At 44.5% G+C, this 21797-nt stretch overlaps 1 protein-coding gene across 5 annotated transcripts in view; it reads left to right on the top strand.

Annotated features, from left to right (window-relative positions):
- Positions 1-3338, top strand: part of DPP6 (dipeptidyl peptidase like 6) — a 565289-nt gene extending 561951 nt beyond the window's left edge. For all 5 annotated transcript variants that reach the window (XM_074831423.1, XM_074831453.1, XM_074831444.1 and 2 more), the window contains exon 26: positions 1116-3338. In XM_074831423.1, coding sequence (XP_074687524.1) covers positions 1116-1262 — 147 coding nt within the window. In that variant the 3' untranslated portion in view covers positions 1263-3338. The remainder of the gene's footprint in view (positions 1-1115) is intronic.
- The last annotated feature ends 18459 nt before the right edge of the window (positions 3339-21797 follow it).

Genomic DNA, 21797 nt, shown 5'->3' on the forward strand with positions numbered 1-21797 from the left:
GCCCCTTTCCACCGAATTACATCTCTGGTTTGCTGAATGGCCCATGTCCAAGCTATTAAAGCTTCCTAAATGAACGCATCCACCAGCCATGGGGATGGTTCCTACCCTCTACTACATCCCAAGCCACAACCAGGAGACTGCAACTAGCCCAGGCTCAATCCATGCCAGGAGCTGTGCTACAGCTCACAGTATAGATGGTTGTGTTGCAGTGCCCAAGTCCTGCTAATGCTTGATTTACTGAATACCAGCTCCCTCTGGCTGCATTTCTGCAGAGCTTCATGTGATGGGTATGCTCACTCCATCATGCTTCAAAGTCAGGTACACAGACTGGAGCACAGACACAGGACCTAACAATGAGCCCGTCACAGATTGGGTCAGCACTATAATAACTGAGGTGCCTCTGTACATTCCCCAATGCAGAAGCGTTATACATTGGAGCCTGAAGGCACAGATGGGCTTGATGCACATCAAAGGTTAGTTGAGGACTGAATGGAGGAATCTACATCTTGTATCAAGGTACTCAGAGCACCTCAGTTCTGCCTGCAAGCATCCAGCCCTAGAAAGTCTTTTCCCCCATCAATATCCCAGTCTAGACAACCCATTACGATCCTCTCACATTCCTTCCACATGTGCAAAGTTACCTATTGTCTTTAAACATTTCTAGCTTCCCACATTTTTTCTATTTAATTACTTCTCCAGTAAGCTTTATTTTAATTTTTTACTTAATGACATTTTTTCTTTAAAACCCTTATTTTAGTCAGTAAAACCTGACGCCATTTCTCTCCACAGATTTGCTCTGGGGTTTTTTTCAGTCTTCACAGGGAGCAAGCGTTGTTATTTTTAAGTATGGTCTGGTTCTGCTTAGTCTGAACTTGTTTAGAATGAAATTAAGTGGAAAACCCATCCCCAGAAAAGTTCCTTTTGAAGGAAGTTGCAAGTCTGCACAGAGAGTGCTGTGGTTCCGGTATTACCCTGGACCTCATGTGCCTCCATGGGAAGACATACAGTGCCAAGGAGGAGTTATGGGTTTGCAGGCCACCTCGAGTGGCAGATACAGGTGGTCAGTCCTGAGACTTTAAGCTCCTAATGGTGTGTATTTCCTTGTTTCTTTGCAGATCTACCCTGATGAAAGCCATTACTTTAGCAATGCAGCATTAGAGCAGCATTTGTACAACTCCATCATCAACTTTTTTGTAGCATGTTTCCAAGTTCAGGACAAACTCCCAATAGCTCCACTGAAAGAGGAGGAGGACGACGATTAACCCTACTTGTCCGTGCTAAGCACAAGGCAGATCTATGTAACAATATGCAACTGGATCATTTTCCTGAAGAAAGAGATGTTACGTTGTTAGCATGTATTTAAAGAAAACTGAAAGCAGCTCATCTGCTTTACTTGACAGCAACTCCTTCCTAAATGGAAGAACATTCAGCATGGTGAACTCAGCAGAAACTGCTGTCTGAAATTAATCCATCACAACCAACATCTTCTTTTTCTTTCTTTTTTTTCCCCTTTATTTTCTTTTGGTTTTGTTTGCCACAAAGTGACTTCTAGCATGACAGTGGCAAGACATTGAACTTGAAGGAACACCCCAAGAAACTGCTTTGAGGACTGGAAGATTTAATGTCTCTTTGCATTCAAGCAACCAAGCGGTAGCAGTGAAATCCATCATCCATATTAAGGTTACTATAGTTAGCGTCACACTGTGCAGGAAAAAATCTAACCTAATACATGGAAAAGATTATAGCACAATTATTTTGAAAGATACTGATTCATACATATTTGTCTGCTCTTTCCCATGTTCAGAAGGTTTCTCATTGCTACAGAACACACAAATTCAATTGTACAAAATATCACTATAGTTACACCGATTTTTTCCTTCCTGTAATTGTTTCTTAATTTTACATAGCTTTTACTTCTGTTTTCATTGGGTTTCATGCTTACCTTATTAGCTTCTCAGCTTGTTCTGGATGGGGAAAAAACATACACTGAATTAACCAACTCACTTTAGACCTTAGGGCTCTAAAAGAGGCAATGAGGGTTGAAGTACCCAGATGTTAAAAAAATCTATTAGACTAAAGCAAAGGAAATCTCACTCTCCTGTTCCTGGCACAGCCTTTGCCTGCAAGATTGAGTATTTTCTTTGGCAGCCTTGAAAAATATGCACATAAATAAGCTAAATCAGCTTAACATTGAGATATTTTTATTGTACTACAGAAAAATATGCGACAGTCACAATTTTTTTTTTCTTTGTTTAATGTTGGAACAATTGGTTGGCAGCCTGTTGGAAAAAGGCTAGATGAGGCTATGGGAGCAGGAATTTGTACCAGATACTTCGCAGATCATCTCATAAAGCCATTTAAACAAAACCAATGTGCAGACATTTATTGCACATGCTGTCTGCAGCTTAGTTTTATTCCAGGTCAATGATTAGCACATTCCAAATACATTTAATTATCTCTTCTGCTCGCACTAGTTTTGCTAAGCATAAAAGAAAAAAAATGGGAGCATTTTTGCTTTAAAATATCTAACACTTCATTATAGCAGTGCAAAGCAGCTTTTAAAACTTCTTGTGAAAACATGCAACTCCCAGAAAGAAATCCAACCTTCAGTCACTTCCACTTACCACATCATAAGAAATTTGACTAGTGTCGCTCCTTGTAAAATATTCTGACCAAATGTACAGCCAGTATTAATACTGTATATTTCATTTTGTTGTATATAAAGGAATGTAAGTCAGTTATTCGTCAGGTCCCCGATCCAATATTAGTCTTGTGTTCAGCATGCATGCGATAACACTTCTTTGCTGATCAGGACTCTTTAGAAGTACTAGCTTGGAATTATAACAATTAATGTAATTTCTTTTCTTGTTTTGACAGCTTGAATGTCAATACCGATTTCTACTTTTTACATAGTACTGTGGGTAAACTCACATCCTGACAGCAATGATGATGTTTCCATTGTGGTTTTTAGTGTGTCTTTTTTATTATCTTTATTTTAAGCTTTGAATGTTGGTTGTACTTTGACCATCATGAAAAATATATTGATAAACCACAGAAATTACCTAGTTTGGTTTTGATTATCTTCTTTAATTTACAGTGCATCGACATTGTGTGAACAAGAACTACGGTATAAATCTGCTTTATCCGGCAAAATGCCAAATAGACAATGAGAATGCTGCGTGTCCAGATTTTGCTACACTTAACAGGCTCAAAAGCCTGAAATGAACTTGACCTGAGAAATGTAAAAATCTGCTCTGTCCACAATCTTTTGTAGAAAGAACTTTAGGATGTGGCATGGTAGTGTTTCTTCATTCATGGAATAAAACATTATTTTACCACCCTGGTTGCTACTGCTGTTATTTAGTGTTAAGTACTTAAATAAGCATCAAATTGCTGGAAGTGCTATTCCTGTTGAACTGGGCCCAAACTCCAGGGTGCAGATCAGAAAAAATAAAACAAATCTTTATAAATGAATACACATCACCATTTGGTCTGCCTGTAACCTTGGTAAATGGTGTCACCATGGTAAATGGTGACTGCTTTTGAGGAAAACATGAAGTAGCACAAGTAGCAGTTCATGAGAAGACCCCTATGACCCTCTAGTCTTTGGTAAAAATGCACCTTTCCTCCCTTTCTGCCTGCTGACCTGGCACAGAGGCATCCTGAGGACATCAGTCAGGCACAACAGCTTGACCGAAGGGATTTTTGCCATTTCATCCAATGTCCCTTTTCCCAAAGGTCACTTGTGGGTTATGAAGTGGGAACAAAGCACTAAAACTTACTGAGTGTTCTGTAGCAGATTTTTTGCAGATGATTCTCTATCAGGAAAGGGGCAAATGAGGAGGGAGTCATCCCACCCAAATTCAGATATTTGTTTCCCTTCAAACCAAGAGGAGAGCCATATACCTGCCAGTGCCATCCTCAGACACCTCCTTTGAACAAGCAGCAGTGTTAATATGTGCCCATTTTACTCCTCTGGCTGTGAAGACAGGAGTGACTATCCCAGAATGAAACAGCTGGGGGACAAGTTAGGGCCATCCCTAGCTGTCGTCTGTAACAGCACGTTGTGGAGTGCAAGATCAGCTGGGTGTTCTGACACCTTCTTTACACCTGGAAAGGGAATCCTTTCATTTCATAAATTTCCTGGGAAAATGGAGGGTTTTGTTCAAATTAAAAATTCTGGCTATGACTGTACCCTACAATACACTGTCCTCTTCATCTCAAGCAATAACTTCAGGAAGAAATTAAATCCATGTCTCTAGGCCTAATAAAGGCATAAAATACCTTTTAACCCTAAAAGACAATCATGTATCCAGGCTGTGAAGCTAAGTCGCCACTTGGAAGTACAAGGATGACAAAGATGCTTTCCAACGGCACCTGCTGGCTCACTGCACCTCATCCGTGTCCAGAGTGGTGGCCCATCAGCTGGTACCAACCTGACTGAACCAGATTCACAGGAAGAGAAATTTAATATTTCACAGCAAAACCAAGAAACTGTTGTGGACACTTACTCTAATCTTTGTTGCCAACAAATCAGGAAGCAAGAAGCTTGAGCACTGGTACAGGGCAGGCAAATTGTACCAGTACAAAATAGCTTTGCTGTTATTTTACTTAATTACCTAAATGTAACTAATATTTTTTTATTGTCCCAATAAATCAAGCTTATACTTTCAACTAACTGGCATTTCTGGATGCCATAATGTTCAACTGTGGCATCCCAAAGCAGAAGAGAACTAATGAGCAGTGCCCTACTAATTCAGAAGGAAATCACAGAGGGAAAAATGAGGCATTGCTAGTAGCTAATTAACAAAGCCAGGCAGCCAGCCATGTTTGTAATGGTCTATGGGTTCAGGCATGGAACATATAAACCCATCCAAGCTCTGCCCACGAGCTCGGGCCAAATAAATGCCAAATCTCTGAAGGGTATGAAGGAAAAAAAAATGAGTAAAGGAGAAAAAGTATGTGGGCTGCTCACAAAACCTTTCCCATGGGAAGACCACCGGAGAGTTGTTAGCAATGGGGAAAAATGGGTATCTAGTAGGAGAGACCAAAGGAACGAGGCTGATGCTGGTACCCTCGTGGAGCTGTGCTGGTACCTGGAGAGGTGCTTTTGCTGTCATGCTCATGTTGTGTTTCCAAAGCTTGCTCAGGTTGACAGAGGTAAGGCACGGCATGTTTTAACTTTGCATACCAGGTCGTAGGGCACATCTGCCCTGCAGTCCTTCCTGGGGCTGCCGTGAAGCTTCCAGCCATGCCTCTGTGAGTGTTGAGGATACCTTCTTCCTTGCTCTGGATAAATGCTGGCTCAACTTGGTGCTCATTCTTCCCTGAACTTCTTATCTGCTTTCCATTTGCAAAAGAGGAAAAGGCAAAAATGGAAAAGGTAACAGAAAAAGCTTAAGATCTCAGTTGCCAGTTCCTTAATCATTGCCCCTTACTGAGCCAGCTGTTTGCTTATTTCTGTTTTGTTCTCCCAACTTAAGCTCCAGGCTGGAGGCTCAGAGCAGAGTTAAGGGCACTTGCTAAGACGTGTCTCTTCTTCCTCCTTCATCTTTCTTTCTTGTCCCCTTTCAGCATGGTTACAGTCTGAAAGCAAGCCCAGCACCCCCTTGGAAACTAGAAAGAGACAAGTATAAAAGCATCATGGTGAGTTCTCCCAATAAGCCATAACCAAAATAAATTCTTTATTCTAATAGCTAATTCATACTTGGCCAGAGTCCTTTGCTTGGTGCTTATTCTTTTGCTGTGAAGGAATAAGGAAGAGAAGATCCCCAAAGATTAATTACTTGTCCTCCCTATTGCAGCAGGCCACCTGCTAAGAAGACATGTGCTGGACTGGCTCTCCCCACTCCCACCAGCCAGCCAGCCCTCCATCCACCTTGCAGCCTGTGGTAAGTGCAGAATCATGCAGCTCACAGAGGGAAAAGCAGGGGTGTTTGGGAGGGATAGGAGACAATATCACAATATGGTCTCCTATTCATGTTTTGACAAAGGATAGGATGAGCACAGAGAGGCCTGTAGCCAGTCAGTGTGTCCAGTTGTGGTGTTTCAAGTTGTGAAGCATCCCACGTTACCCTCCCACTGCTCACTGCAGCTGCTGCAGACAGATGGGACACCAAAACCCAGGGGGGCTCATGCCTCTGCTGTTGGAAGAATCCATCAGTTTGAAACAGCCCTGAGAAAGACATCACCCATTGCTTACAGCGAGTGCCAGGAGCTCACCTCCACGGTGACACAAGCCACTGAGCAAGCATGTACGTGGAAACAAGACTTCGGTCTTCCCTCCTTTTTCACATCTTTCACCTAATTTGGCTGCAGAGCCAAGGGAAAACAAGGACATGTCTAGTCTGCATGACAGGAAAACTGGGTAAGTGATGATCCTGCTCTCTGGGAGCAGCTGCCAATGTCTTTGCTAAGCAAGCAAACAGAGGCAAATCTTCAACTGTCTCAACGTCACGACACCGGTGTAACCCTGTGTCTGTTCTTAAAACATCCCAGTGTGGCACTCAGGTGTTTAGAGAAGAACTAGAGTTTTCATTTCCAAAACAAGCCCCAAAAGTCAACTATTGTCTGCACTTTTTTTTGTGTGATTGTAACAACCTTAAAACACCATCCGACTTTTCCATCACAGCTCAAGAAATGAAGGGTTGAGGACATCCTTTTTCTGAGTACCCTCATCTGGGATCACCCTCACTCACCAACTCCAAAGGGGACAGAGGGAAAATGGAGGGACCTCTGGGGACAGGGACCAGTGGGAGAGGAGAAACTACCCCTGCTGCCACTCTCACACTGATCTGAGGCATATGGGGACAGGTTTCCAACACCCCAGTCTTGGAACTGCCCCAGGATGGGGGAACCAGCTTCTCCCCATCCCACAGCCAAATGCAAGATGACCCTCCCAGTGTGGTCTTGGGTCCTTTATTTGGCCACAATAATTGATGTCCTTTGTAAGCAACAATTTCTGCTACAGCAGTTGTGCTGCCAGCAGTTGTGAAGGAGAAGATTCAAAAATCCTTTGTAAAATTGATTTTTTTCTTCTTTTTTTTTGCTTCGAGACATTCATTAAAAGCCTCATATTAAATGAAGCTACATTCTGCCTCCTCACTGGGATAACAGCTTTAATCAAAATGTCCATTTCCATGATCAAGAGAGAAGAGTAAAAAGCAAATATAGATGTAACGAGGCCCCAGGAAAGCACAAAAGTAAATAATGATTCAGTATTCCTGTGGAATAGCAAGGTTCCTTCATTTTTTTCCCTTCCTTCATAATAAATGTACCTTTTCGGTCATTTTAAAGCAAGAAACAACTCTTGGAGCTGATGTGAATGCTCTCTTCCTTGCTGAAAAAGGCCTTACACTGTCTTTGCAACAGTTGTTTTCAATGTCCTGAAATGTAGTTTGTGCTGAGTATTTCCAGTAACTTGAACTGACAGGTAATTTGTAGTGAGGATTGGTAACCAGCCTGCACAAGCTCCCAAGTACCTGCTCCCACCATCTCATCTAGGAGCACCTTGAAGTGGGGTAAGTCCTTCACCTGGAAAACCAAACCAGAGCAAAACTTGACAAGGCAAATCCTCTGCTCCATGTTCTGCTCTGAAACACCACTGGAAAAGAGTGTGGAGACTCAGGAGCTCAGCAGGGCAGTCCTTTGCAATAGTTTCTGGCTGAGTTTTGTTCCCTGTAAATTCATATTTGGATGAACAGAAAGCAGGAAATTCAGGATGCTCTTTTATCTGTACTTGGCTCCTTCTTCATCAAAACAACGTAGCAGTTACATGAGGCAATGTAGCCATCACAGGAGTCTGGCATGTACCCTAAAGTTTGCCACCTATTAAAAAGTGTTGCAGAGGAAGGGGGAAAGATAAGAGAGAGCCCAGCAATGAGATAGTCCATCCTGAGGTGGAGTCCCTCCCCTGATACGGTTAGGGTTATGCCCATGAAAAACATAGAGACCTTCCACCCCAGACATTTTCAGTCTGTGCATTAAGAGAGGTCCACAAAAGGCAGATGAGAAAATCAAACCTAACACCAATAATCTTAAATTTACTAGCTAGCAAGCCTCAGTGGGAAATCTTTAGGAGTATAGAAATCAAAAAGTGAGTTGAAAACAGCTAAGATCTGGCTCCCAGCTGTTCCCCTGAGGCAGAGGCTCTGAGTAGCTCATCACAGCCTGCACTCTCAGAGCTGCCAGGAGCAAGAAGTGCTGCACCCATGATGATGCTGAGAGTGCTGGGAGGGAACAAAAAGGGGCACATTTCTCACCCAAAAGCTGCCAGCTGTGCCTGCAATTTTATCCTGCATCTTGTGTTCATGAAAGTTAATGGTCACAGAGGAAATCAGCAGTGGCAATATGAGCAGTAACCACGTCAGCCATGAAGAGTTGCACTGAAAGCCACAGAGGGTCTGGTGCTATAACAGGAACAAAAATCGCTGCTTCCTGGTTATCAATACTGGAGCCAGCAATAAGGCTTTGTCAGCTGCTGTTGGTGATGGTGTTGTAGGGGAAAAGAGCAACCAGTGTCCCAGCCTTGAATGGAAACCAGAGCCAGTGCTACGTCAGCATTTTTCACCCTTCTTGACTCTGCACAGTGGGCTTCAGTTCGTCTTGAAGAGGCATTTTTTGAAGATTGAAGCCCTGGAAACATTAAATTCAAACCTCATTAACTGCGTAGGATTTATCTGTGATCCAGTAAACTTTTGTTTTCACTGTGATGATTCTTACAATTATGTAATTTTCAAGGAAATTGGGATGGGAGAAACTTTTCTCACTTGCCTCTAGTGGCAGACTGTAAACAATTTATCATGCAACACAGCAACAGCAGCCAGAAACTCAGCCCAAACTTCCTTGAAAAAATCTGCAACTCTGGCTCAGCAAATAACAGTTGGAAAAGAACTGCCCTTTCATACATCAGGATTTTAAAGACAAAATATCCTTCATTCCCTCACTCAGTACCTTCAGAAAAGAAAGTAAAGAAGAGCAAGAAATCCCTGTCTGAAGCATTTCACTGGATGCAAAGGATCACTTTGACTGCAAAGTCTCTGGGTTACCTGTTCTGAGAACATCTGTACCAAGATGTTTTTAAGAAAAGTTAGCTTGGCAAAGTTTTTTCTGGACAAGTGTCAGCTGTTTTCAGGACTGAAATGTGGATGTTTACACTGAACATCTCCACAGATTAGACATGCAATCTAGGTCCTCTTTATAGCTTTTTTTTTTTGCAGAAGACTAATAGGCACTTTAGGGCACAATTTATCTAGCCACCATCTCCAGATGCCCACTTTGGGACGACAGGTGCTGCATGGGCTGCATGGACCAGGCAGATCTGGGTGAGCAGATCAGCTATAGATATCTCTTTTTACCTGAGGAGACAGGGAAAGCAAAGAAAGCATTAGATTTGTAAAGGAATGACTTTTAAGAAATGAACAAACCCCTCAATTTTCTATCAAATTGCTTACTGCAGCTATAAGCAGAGCACAGACACTTGCTGTTATATATTTATTATACTTTACAGCACCAGGGAAGCTTTTGAGTGGTAGGATGCCATCTGCTGCTCTGAACGGTTATTTCCTCCCTTCCTATCCATTCACAGCGGGCAGCTTGTGCCGGTGGGGGGAAATTTGGAATATGTTTGGATAATTTGCAAAGTGAAAATATTTTCACCCATGAAACAAAATTTGCCCAGATAATAGAAAGTGGAGTGAAGAGTTTAATCTCATAAGCACTGGCTCAGTTATGAAGAAAAGTTTGTGCAATGAAAGAGGCATCCCAGAGAAGATATACGATATTTACCCTCAGATCAGCTTGCAAAGAAGATTGGATTTTGTATAATTTCCAGTTTAATGACAAGACTTGCTGCTAATTCTGCTAACACCCATCTCCACCACCGCAGAAACAATCATCTCCACATCTGTGAGTCAATGCGATGCCCTGTGACCCCGAAATATAGTCCCAGCATGTCTTTCTAAAATCTGTGAAGTGAAGAACAAATTAAAACACACTGCCGGCTCTCGGGGACTGGAACTTAAACCTGCAAGCAAGCTCTATTAAGTCCAGTAATAGACACCAGTCATCCTCAGCCACACAATGGAAGTAAAACGGGATGAATAGCACATCATCAGCTCCAGCACTCCAGCAGTAATAAGCATCACGCTGGGCTCACTGCACTGACTAATCCATAATTTATTGGGCTTCATAAATATCAAAACATACCACAGCTGTTAGTACTTCAGTGCAAAACTCACCAATATTGCTTCAATTATTCAGGAGCTCATAGCAGGAGCCAGTCAACTGCTTCGAAGGTGCAATTTTAGAAGGTATCAATTACTCAGGAGTTTCAGCAGTGCAGTTGCCGGCCAGGCCCTCAGGGCAGCTGGCATGGGGAGCGCTGGGAGCACCAACAACAAGAAGAAAAAGTGCCTCCCCTCAAAAATAGCTTAAAGCCTTGAGCCCCACACAGGGAGGGATGCACGCAGCTCGGTGGCAACGCTCAGAGGGGCTATGTGCAGTCCCCTACAACCCTTGGAGGAGTCTCTGCTTCAGCATCTCACTCTGAGAGGCTGTCAAAACAATCATTAAATCAACAGTTCCGAAAGCTTGCACTCCTAAATTTACCCTGCATGCAGGACACAAACTAGACTTGCTTAAGTGACAAAGCCCAGCAGTTTGAGTCATGTCTCCAGCAAGGAACTGCCATTTGAAGCTATCCTGGGCTTTCCTTCCTGAAGACACTTCCCTCTCCCAATGGCATTTGGATGCCGAAGACAAGACCAGAGACTGTGGCCAGCTGCTTGGTGGGTTGAGGTCAGGGTTACAATTACCAGATGGCACAGTGTCTAATACACGGGCTCAGGTCCCACACATATCATCCCTGTTCACACTCACACTGCAGATCCATCCCCTCCACTGGGGTTCATACATCACATCCCCTCTGTTTAAAGCAGGTTTCCAAGTTGGACTGATTCAATCACAAGGACCGTGTGTTGGTTTGCTAGTTGTGTTTTATGGGCCAATGCATTTTTTCCATTGGAAAAAAAAAGAAAAGATTGGTTTAATTCTAACTTTTCTCCTGTGACATCCTCCTGCAAAGAACTGAGAAGAGGAAAATAAGGAGCTTGAAGAAGCAGATGGCATATCGCCAATGCTCAACCATTATAAGGTATATACCTGGAATAAGGTATATACCCAGTGGACATTTTCTACTGGAAAAGGAGAATCTCAAGGATAATTAGGTATTTGCAAACTTCAGAAAAACAGGCATCCAGCAGGAGATGATGATGATATTCTCTATCAAGAGGAAAGGCTGAGCTGAACTATATGAGACAGCAAAGAAGCCACATGGAAAAGCCTGATGGCAAATCACAAGAGGACAGAAAGCAGGTCTCACTCACTGGGCTCTCTGGGGACTTTTCTTTAGCATGAGATCCAGGATGTGAATCCCAGGTACAGGGCAACCTGACCTGGCTCTGTCCCCATCAGAGAAGGGACAGGAGAAAGCATGGAGCTCCCTGAGGGACACAGTGTCTGAGAGGTGGAAAGGGACCTTCTGAAACGAGAGCAGAGGAGCAATGTCTCAAATGACCAGGGGGCTCCAAGAGCAAGGGAGGAAATCAAGCTTCAAAACATTGAAATAAATAAAAATCTAGGAAAAGTTTGACACAGGACACAGGACCGGTCTCCCCTGAAATGTTACAGAAGAATTTATTCCTGCTGCAGAGGAACATCTGCTGCTGTTGAAGGAAATTTCTGGGGCTGTTTTGGATACATGCAAATGCAGTTCCTTCACACCAGGCTGTGCTTCATGGCAGGAAGCACTTGTGAGAAACATCCACAACCCACTGCCCAGCTGGTGTGGCCACCAAAACCAGAGACACAGTCTCACAGAAAATCACACTTACAGGGATTAGTGTCATCACTATCATGTAATGATGTAAAAACCCCCTCTCTCCTCATTATCACCTCCTCCCTCCAAAAGTAACCCCAAAGGTTGTCTCAGTGCAGAGTCACAGCCTGACCCAGTGTGTCCAAAGTGCCCTTGTGCTCTGAGACAGTCCTGGCACCATGCAAGTTCACCACCACAGCAGTGTCACCGTCTGCCCAACCCACAGGATAACCATGGAATGGTCCAACATCACAGGAGGCATCACTGGGACAAAAGAGGAGGCAAAGTCCTCTATCCAGAGTGTTTAGAGAAAAATCATATGGCTGCTCATGTCTGTGAAATCCTCAATGTAGATTTTGAGTTATCTACAAGCATGCCTGTGGATAGACATCTCAGTGCAGCTGTCCCCTTGGCTTCTCTGTGACCAGTGGAGATCTGGTACCTGTACCTATACCTCACTTTCCTTTCCATGGCAGTGGGGGGTGGGGGGCGGGGCTGGAAAGGAAAGGAAAGTCTCAGGGTCCAGCAACGATCATGTGCTCAGCACAGCACAGAGCAGCATAGACCCTGGACGCATGCATGGGTTTGAGGTTCCCACAGCATTCATGAAACAAAGCAAAGAATGTTATCTGGAATAGATGTTAGTGTACCCCAGGAAAGGGATTTAGTCTGGTCAATGCCTGCAATACCTTTAGTCAAGCAGGCAGGACACAGTCAGATAAAATGCAAGCATGACCAGAGCTTCAGCAAATCCCATTTGACAATCTGAAGCCAAACTTTGTAAATTAAACTCAGATTTATTTTCATGTCCAAACACTACAGACCTGCTAGCCCAGATTGGTCCACTCCTTTGCTCCAGAACTGGGAAGCTGCTTTCCTGCATCTCCAAAGTCTGTAGGAGTTTTTTTTTCAATCTTTAATAAGACTCGAGCAAATTCCTGATGTTTCAACATGGTCAGAGCTGTCAAAAGGCCTCCCAGGTCTCCAAAGTTCAGGTCTTTTTTTTTAAATAGACAACAGCTTCCCAGTCCCATGACTTTTGCAAAACAAACAGACAAAACAATGCAACAAAAAAATCCCTTTGTATATTATATTTCTATTAAAGGGTTTGCTGAAGCAAAGCGAGGCCATTTTCTGAAGTAAGGGAAAGGGCAGCGTGGCACAGAAGGGCACCCACTGCTGGGCAGGGCTCCTGCAAGCAAACAGCATGAAATTTTCATGCAAATTTCCCACCAGGACCTCTTGAATAAATCTTCAGATTTCCCTGCCCTTAATGAATAAAACACTCTGCCTCGTTAGTGGAGTCTCCGGCATGAGGGCAACAAACATCACCCTTGCTGCCGAGTTGACCCAAGAATTGGCGAGAGATAAATGTTGCTCTTAAACTTGTGTTGAAGAAGACATGAAAAACACATTAGGTCGTAAATTCACGCACGGTGACGCAACATGGGGATCATAGAGATATCAGTACCATTTTATCAGGATATCAGGTACCAACTTCAGAAAGATTGGTTTTTTTGCCCTTAGTAGGCTAACAAACCATTTCCAAAGCAGCAAAGTTCTTTAATGTATTTTTTCTTTGCCCAGTATGAGTGCTCCCCAAGTCTTTTGGGAACTGGCATGTGCATCTGGGGGGGTGGCTTTTGCACAGCATCAAGAACAAAGGGGCTCTGAAAAGGGCCTCTTGATATAGCTCTGATGAATCTAATACCACACAACTGTGTACTCTGTTTGCACAGTCCAGGGAGCAGCCTGGATCGACACCACACATCCCCATAGACTGCAGCAATGGCATCGTAGGCCCTCCCCACCCTCCTTGAAATCAGGTGAGCACGGTGTACCCTGCTTCATGACCCACCTCCCCTGGTCTGGTTGGCCTTGACCCACCAGACGCTGATGGGACTGATGCCCGCTGCCTGGTGGGGTGTAGGAGAGGTGTCTTGGTCAGTGCTCTGTGCAAAGAGGTATCCTAGGGGTTTGTGCAAGGCCAGTAGCTCAGGCATCTCCCAATACACACATTGTGCAGCCCAGTCCCATGGGACCCTTTCTGAGTCAGGGCTGTGCTTCTTGTAGCTTCACAAACAGGGCCAGTGATGCTGCACAGGAGCAAGAGCACATATTTGAAAGAGGGATTGTCACATCCACTCGGTTGCCCATTAGTGGTCCCCGAGAGGCAGAGCTCCCCAGCTACACAGTCTGGCTCTCCCTCCAGCTCCACCTTCTCCTTCTTTCTCATGAATAAAATTAAAAAAGGAAATAAAAAGTAAATTTTCTGGAGCTGACTCATATTTCAGAGTGACTAAGGGTCTCATTTTCCAATTCAGGCACTTTGGATGTGGCAGCAAAAGGTCCAGCACTGAATCCAGCCTTGGCTCTGTGCATATCAAGTGAGATCAGTCCTTGCATGGGGCTGGTATGGAAAGGAGGGAGCAGCATCAGTAGTGCTGGCTCAAAAACAGAGCTCTTGTGTTCCTGGATGTGAATGGGCCTGGTCCTCCTGGAGAAGGGGAAGACATTTAAGGTGTGCAAGAAATTATCCAGTGCACATCCATGTGAAAAAAAGTGCCAGTGTTGAAGTGAAAGGCTTCTTGTGCAACCTTCCAATAGGCAGGTCAGTGCTACAGCATTTCGTTTACACAGGACACTGGCCTGCTTTAAGGCATGGGCATTGCCTGGGGAATCCTTGCTGGAATTTCAAATCCTCCAAATGCAGCTCTCTGTCACTCAGAAACCAGCTTTAAATTTTGTACATATGAGTGTTGCCCTTTCTCCAAGTGCAGTCATATCCTGGCATGGACATTGCTCGTCTGCTGAGCACTCCCAGGCTACAAGGTTTATGGGTTGGTTTCCATATACAGAAGCTACATAGCAGAGTGTTGGTGTATTTGTGTTGCAACTTATTTAACTTATAAGTAATAATGTTCTTGAAAGAGAGATGAAAACATGGAAAAACAAACCCATCTGCCATGTGCCTCCCCAGGACTGACCACTTGCTCACACTTTAAGAAATACATTTGTTGGCACCTGCCATATTCAGTCTCTACTGTACACTTCAAACCCCACAGTTTTGAGCCAGGGATTCTCAGCACCTTCTTTACTGCAAAAGCTCAGTAAATCCAATGCATATACATTGAGTCTAGCTGCTGAGTCTAGGAAAACATAAATATGGAAAGCCTACTACAAAAAACGTAGTCTAGCGATTCCCAGGCTTTCAGTCACTACATGAACATATGGAGACTGTCTGCTTTTACTTCATAACTTGCTCACTCTGTCGAGTACTATAAACAGCCACTTTTCTATGTACAACTCTGACAGCTTTAACTTGAATAGTATATAGAGGGAGAGAGACAAACACCTCTGCTGTTCCCAGCCAAACACCTCACTGCACACAGTCAGCTGGAGCAGATAAACACTCCGCTTTTTAAAAGCATCACAAAACTGTGACAGCTGGATTATGGTTCAACCATACAGTTCAGATGATCTGGGTTATCTGGGAAGTGTCCCTGCTGCTGGGATGAGCCATGTTCAGCACTTCCAGTCCCACAAGGTTGCTGCCGTTTGCATTGATAATGACCTGTTTCCCAATGCAAACATTTTCTTCAAGATAGGAACATTTGGAGTAATTTAAAAAAAAAGAAAAAACCACCACAACAAACCACCAGATTTGGGCACCATTCTTGCTTTTGGAAAAGCACAAAGCTAAGATTCACACTAATGTACCCTGTTGTGCTGTGGTGCAGAAGGTCATGATTCAGACTTTGAAATAAGTTGAGTCATAGGAGTACAAAGTCTCTCAAATGGCTAATGGAGCCCTCAGGAGCTGCTGAAGAGAACATTGGGTATTTAGCTGGATATTGACTTTATTGAGAAGACAAAGGAATGACAGACCTCAGCTCTGCCTGCTCTCATGTTTTTTCACCTCTGGAATTACTCCTTCTGGAACCTTTCTGCTCCTTAAGCCCTGAGCAGCTTGTGCCTGCATCCCTATAGACAGTAGACCCCCAAAATATTGCACAGGGAGGTCTGACTCTGCCAGGAGGCAAAGGGATGCTGCAATTGTCTCCTGCTTATTGCACCCAAATTTCACCCCCTTCTGCGTCTCCACCAGCCTGCAGAGGTGGAACACAGAGCTGTGGTCCATGAGGTCTTGGGGACATCTCCACAGGAAACAGAAACCACAGCAAATCCAGCTCAGTTTGAAGCTGAAACTGGCACTCTGATGGCCGCTGGCCATCCTCCCGTCCAAGAAAAACAACTTCATCTTGGTTTCCATGAGAGCAATTGAATGAGATGTTCATCCAGAAGCTCAGAAACATTTTACAGCTGTGAATCACGATTGTGTGAGACAGATAATTAGGCAATTAGAACAATTAAATGTTAAAAAAAAACATGTCTAGAAATGAGGGTGAAGAAGGGAAGACAAGAAAATTCTTGCAGGGTTTTTTTTTTTTCTGAACTTTTTCAAACAGCAGTGGTGCAGGAGCAAGAAGCCGGACAGAAGAGAATGGAGGGAGGACACAGACAAGACGCTGAGCTGTGGGCTCTAAGTTGTCCTGGGCAAGGCATACAAAAATTAATAGTTGCCCCTGTGAATTTAAGGTGAGATTTTCTAGGTAGTTGATTTCGCTCATCAAAATCATCAAGCATTAAAAATCTACAGAGAACATCAATTACACATTATTTGGGTTTTGGGGCCATTAAGTGATTTTTTGCAACCTTAACATTTCGAGGTTGTGGTAAGCCAGAACCACTGTTCAGAGAGCAGTCCTGCCTCCAGGCATCTCCCTGGGGAGTTGCTTTTCCTATCAGGTTGCAACAGCCTGTTCTTATTCTGGGGGATAAAATGTGCTTTTTCTCCCTGAGGTTTTTGAATCTCTTGTGCCTCATACATGGCTGACCAAAATGTGCTCTTATCAGAATTGGATAAAACTGATCACAGTCATTTGTGGTGTTTGGTTTTTCCAGGTTGTTAATTTGTTCATTTTTACAAGAGCTTCAAGGTCAACCTTGGCTTGGAACAAACCTTAGTCTGTCACATCGGGACGGTAGTTGGCTGCATAAGCCGGGTCTTCTCTTTGCAACATCACAAGGATTTAATGTTATATTCGCAAGTGGCATGGGACTTGTTTCACACATGTGCCCCAAGACCCCTCTGACAAGAACCAGCGTAGTGGTAACTGGACGCAATGAGGATTATGGTTTCCAAAGAACGTTCCTGACCTGGACTGAGAGTTGAATGGAGATGCCCCCAGTCAGTTGTCTCCACCCTTCTGAACCACTTCAGCTTTGCATGACTGCGCTGGTTGTCATTCCCTGCATTTCCTTAGTGCACAAACATGCAGTGCCAGCAGCACTTCTCGTGCTCACACAGGCATTGGTACTGGAGCTGTGGCTTCATGCCAGTGGTGTCCCTGGGGCAGAGCCCTGTCTGTCCCCAGCTCTGACGACCATGCATGGGTGGATGTGGCTATAGCTGGATATGATGGTATGCTGGTGGAGACTTCAGAGAGGTCTCCCTGGAAACAAAAAGAAACAAGTCCTCCTTCCCTTACGAAGGAACCAACATCTTGGGTGCACCGACCAAGAGAAAGTGCATTTGCAGGGCTAAAGATTCATGAAACTTAAGACAGCAAAACCACACAGTCAGCTCTTCAACTGCTCTCCCAGTCAGCCTGCCAGGATCCACTCTGCTTCTCATCACAAGGACCAGATCTGGTACCAATATATAGAAGGGACTGTGGCTCTCCAGACTGGGACTTTGACAGATGCTCAAAAATTGCCCTAGCTCTCTGGTTGGGGGCCAGATTTGTCTGATTTGTTATCGGGAAAAGCACATCCAATAACGTGGAACAAAAGGCTGATTTGGGGGTTTTGGAATTACCTGGGATTCAGGTAACTGGGTGCAGGTTATAGCTCTGCTCCTGGCTTTCTGGGGATCCTTGACCACTTTCTGGTTTGCCCAGGCACTGTTCCTCACAGATTTAGAAAGTAGTACTTATTCTCCTTGTAAAAACCTGTCAGGTAAAACCACTTTGACACAGGTAGACATTCCTTAACTCTTGTAGCAACAGTACAGGGAGGCTCAAATTGCTAATGCACAAGGCTTTTTTCAGCATTTATCTCTGCCTCACACATTGGGCTCTCCAACCTCCTGTCACCCAGTGCAGAACTGGGCACCTTCCCAGCCTTCTTACCCTGCACCACAAACTCCACTTGTGCCTGCTATGGCTGCCCCTGCTCTGCCTGCCCCTGCCTCCACATCCTCAGCTCACTGCTTCCTTGTTGCCTTGGGTTGTTAAACCAGCCTTCCTTAGATTTTTGTACTGCTTTGGAATGGAAGGAGAAAAAAGCAACTTTAAAGTGCAAAATGGCTTTTCTGGTTTTCACTGGCTCTGTTGGGTTTTGCCCTGGAAGAATCCCTGATGTTTGAGAAGGGGCTGGACATAGCCTTTGTGTCACTGCAGCACATCCCTGCTGATGTGACCACGGGTGCAAGGTGCCACAGTGCTCATCTGTCCTGCTGCCACACCAGCCTCCAGGCTGAGCTGAAATAATCCCTTCTTAACCCAGCAGGCAGCTAGAAAACCATTATGAAGAATCACTTGCCACTTTCTGTATATGCCAGCAAAGCAAAGGGGACACATGGGGTGGTTCTTACCCCTCCTCTCCCCCCATGCCTGCTTCCTGGCCCCTCCTGCAACTGCCATTGTTTTATATTTTACCTTCCCTCCCTTGCATTTGTTTTCTATTTTACCTTCACTCTCTTGCATTTATCCCAGACAAAACTAACTTTTAACTTTGATTTCAAAAATTCCTCAATACCTTCTGGTGTGTGCTTGCCAGCAATTCAGGGGTGTAGTGTCTTCTAAGCGATTCTGCCCATCCCTTCCTCTTCTTCACATGATCCTGTCCAAATCTCACCATACAGCACTAGACACTCCCCCCTGTTCGATATATGCCCTTTGACTGTTACTGCTATATATGAGTGCCAACCATGCCTAAGTTTCCTATGGGATTCCTTGCCACAGCCAGGTTTTGCAAATGAGGTTACACTCTCAGGTGCCCATTGACAATCCTCTTTAAGTGGTTGAGATACCTGTACCGCAAAGACTTTAAAAAGTAACTTTATCTATTCAAATTAAACATGGCATGGCATAAAAAAAAAAAAAAAAAAAAAAAAAAAAAGGTAGATGAAATTTCGACCTTATTGAAGCAAATGGGAGTTTTGTCACTGACATCAGTCAAGCTAGGGTTTCACCCAGAATTTGAGTGAGGGAGCTCAGATGGGCCAATAGAAACAAGCCAGCTGTGAAAGCTGGATCTGTAATCTCAGCCTGAACTCCCCCACCCCCCAAAGATTACAGCATGGCTCTGCCTCTAATTGCTGTAAGAATAGCTGTCTTATTGTTGACATCTTCTGCAATTCCATCTGAATGAAGGACATTTCTGATACAAATGAAAGAAAAAAAAAAAAACAAAACACCAAAACCCACATGTATTATCCTGCCTTATGCACTTATGAAATTAGAAGGTTATTACGGCAGAGAGGAATTAAGCTACAATGCTGATGCTCTGTCTTGCTGAGGGTTTACAGAGTGGTAATTAAGAGAAGCACTTTCTGCATAAGAGAGCTCTTCCGCTGCAGAGGAAGAAAAAAACATTTCTGCTCATTTTAATCAGGTATTGATGGATGGTGTCAATCAGTTACGATAAAGTGTCAGCATCTGCCTCGTGCTATGGATCTGCAGATCTCCCGTAGCTGCCAGATAACCCCAGCACACTCACTTTCAGCCTGGATCACAGTCCTAATCACTGGGGAAACACGCAGTGGTTTCAGCGGGCACTGGATGCAGCCCTTTTCAGATCTATTAGGGCAGGGAAATGCCAACCTTGCTATTTATTTATTTAAGTATTCCCAACATGGCTTTGAAACCCCTGTTGCTTCTCAGACACTAAACCCCAACATCTCTGCACACACAAACGAAGGCAAACCCCTTTCCTCCAGATGAGGTTGCTCCTCCCTCTGGGCATAAATCATTGGAGCAAATGTCAAAACAAGTCACACAAGCTGGACACATATCTGCAGCAGAGATGGACTTGAAGGACTTTATATGGCGAGTGCTTCTTTCCCAGATGGCCCTAGTCCACCTCCACGAACAGCTTGGCTTCAGGAGGCTGCAGAGAGGACATCAAGAGCAGTGTGGTGCTTTGAAGGTCTCTTCACACCTGCACACACCACAGCCCCCAGAGGCTGGGGCCTCCCCTTATCTCCATGTTACAGGTAGGGAAGCAGAGCATGGCAAGGATAAAGTGCTTTGCACTACATTTAAAGTCAGCAATACCAGTTGTACCTAAGTGAGGTGACCTGGGAGGACTAGGAGTGAACGGAGTTACTCACCATGCAATAGCAGGACCATGTTTAAACATTCTCCAGTGTTACAGCCCATGACAGGCATCAGGGCTCAACCCAAAACCCGCTGAAGGTCATTGAATCTTTCAGAGGTTTCCATCTGCTCAGCATCTTTTGGGACTGAGTGGAAAAAGAAGTTCGAAAAGCACATAACTGTGACTGATAGGAATGATCTCCACTGTGCTTGAGTGCAAATGGTGAGAGAGAGTTGAGAACAGTATGGACTTGGGGGGCCTGATACCCAGATGCCTAATCCTGCTCCTCACCTTTTTATCCACACCTCTATCCTTGTAGGGTTTGAGGGGGTTTGAGCCAAGGAAATCTGTGAAGATGTGCAGACAGTGGGAAAGCTGAGCCTCCTTCTTCAGAATATGCTTCTTTTTGCAGCATATGCTGCTGGACTTCAATAAAAGTTGGAAATTACTTGCTTGTCCTTCTGCTTGTCCAAAATTAGCAGTGGACTTTCTCCAGCATCTGTCTCCTTGGGACATCATGGGCAGCTTTTATTTTATTTTCAAACACATCTCTAAAATGCAGGGAGAGAGAACAGCCCCTGGATATGCTTCAGTAGAGAGTCAAGCTGGGTGCCAGAGGCAAAGCATCAGGTACGGCACCAGCAGGGTGAAAACACATGTGCCCTGCAGTCCCTCTTGGCAGCTCTTGTCCTGCAGGTGCCAGAGCTCAGAGCCACAGCTGTGAAGAAGCAAAATACAGGATAAAATGGTGTTTGTTTGTATAAAAAAGAGCCTTCCAAGGAGACTTATTATTTTGAAGAGTGGGGCAGGAAAAACCACAGGGATCTTGCTTTCGTGTGCTGCTCATTGCCAAAGGCACCACCCAAAGGAAGAAAAAGGACCATTGGAAAGCACAGGCTGGGCTGCCTAGGGTCCAGGTGAGTGCCAGGAACAGCTCTGCACTGCCACTGAAGGCAAGGCAAGGTTTTTGGAAAGGACTGGGATTCTGGAAAGCATTATCCTTCCCACTGCTCCACTCCCAACCAGCTTCAGCAGGAGGCACAGAGAATAATTAAGCAATTTGTTAAAAGTGGACTCAGGGTGGCTGGGTTGTGCCCTGATGCAGGTGCTGGGAGCGTGAGATGCTCCTGGCAGTGCTCATGCGGACACATAGCTGGTTTGGAGCAATATCTGTCTGGCCCTGCCTGCTGCTGGGTGACAGGCCCATGCATCCTGCTCCAAAACAGGGCACTAAGGGAGCTTAAAAACTGCAGTGATATGTTTGGACATAAATAAACATAGAGCAGACTGACAAAAGGAGAGAAGCATCATGCCTGAATCTGGGCATGCCAAATTACAAAGCTCTTAATCATGCGTTAAGGAAGTACATAATGCCTGGGCAGCTTGTAGAGCAGCCCATATGCCTATTCCTGCAGATACAGTGTCCAGCTGTAAGTGCACAATGGCACTATGGCAATTTTGGAAGCAAGACTTGGAACAAGACCGTGGTACTGAGCCCACCATGGGGTTCCCATCCCACCAGGTTGTGGGGAAGATG

This window comes from Strix aluco, chromosome 1 (assembly GCF_031877795.1).
Source record: "Strix aluco isolate bStrAlu1 chromosome 1, bStrAlu1.hap1, whole genome shotgun sequence".
In the NCBI taxonomy this organism is placed as follows: domain Eukaryota; kingdom Metazoa; phylum Chordata; class Aves; order Strigiformes; family Strigidae; genus Strix; species Strix aluco.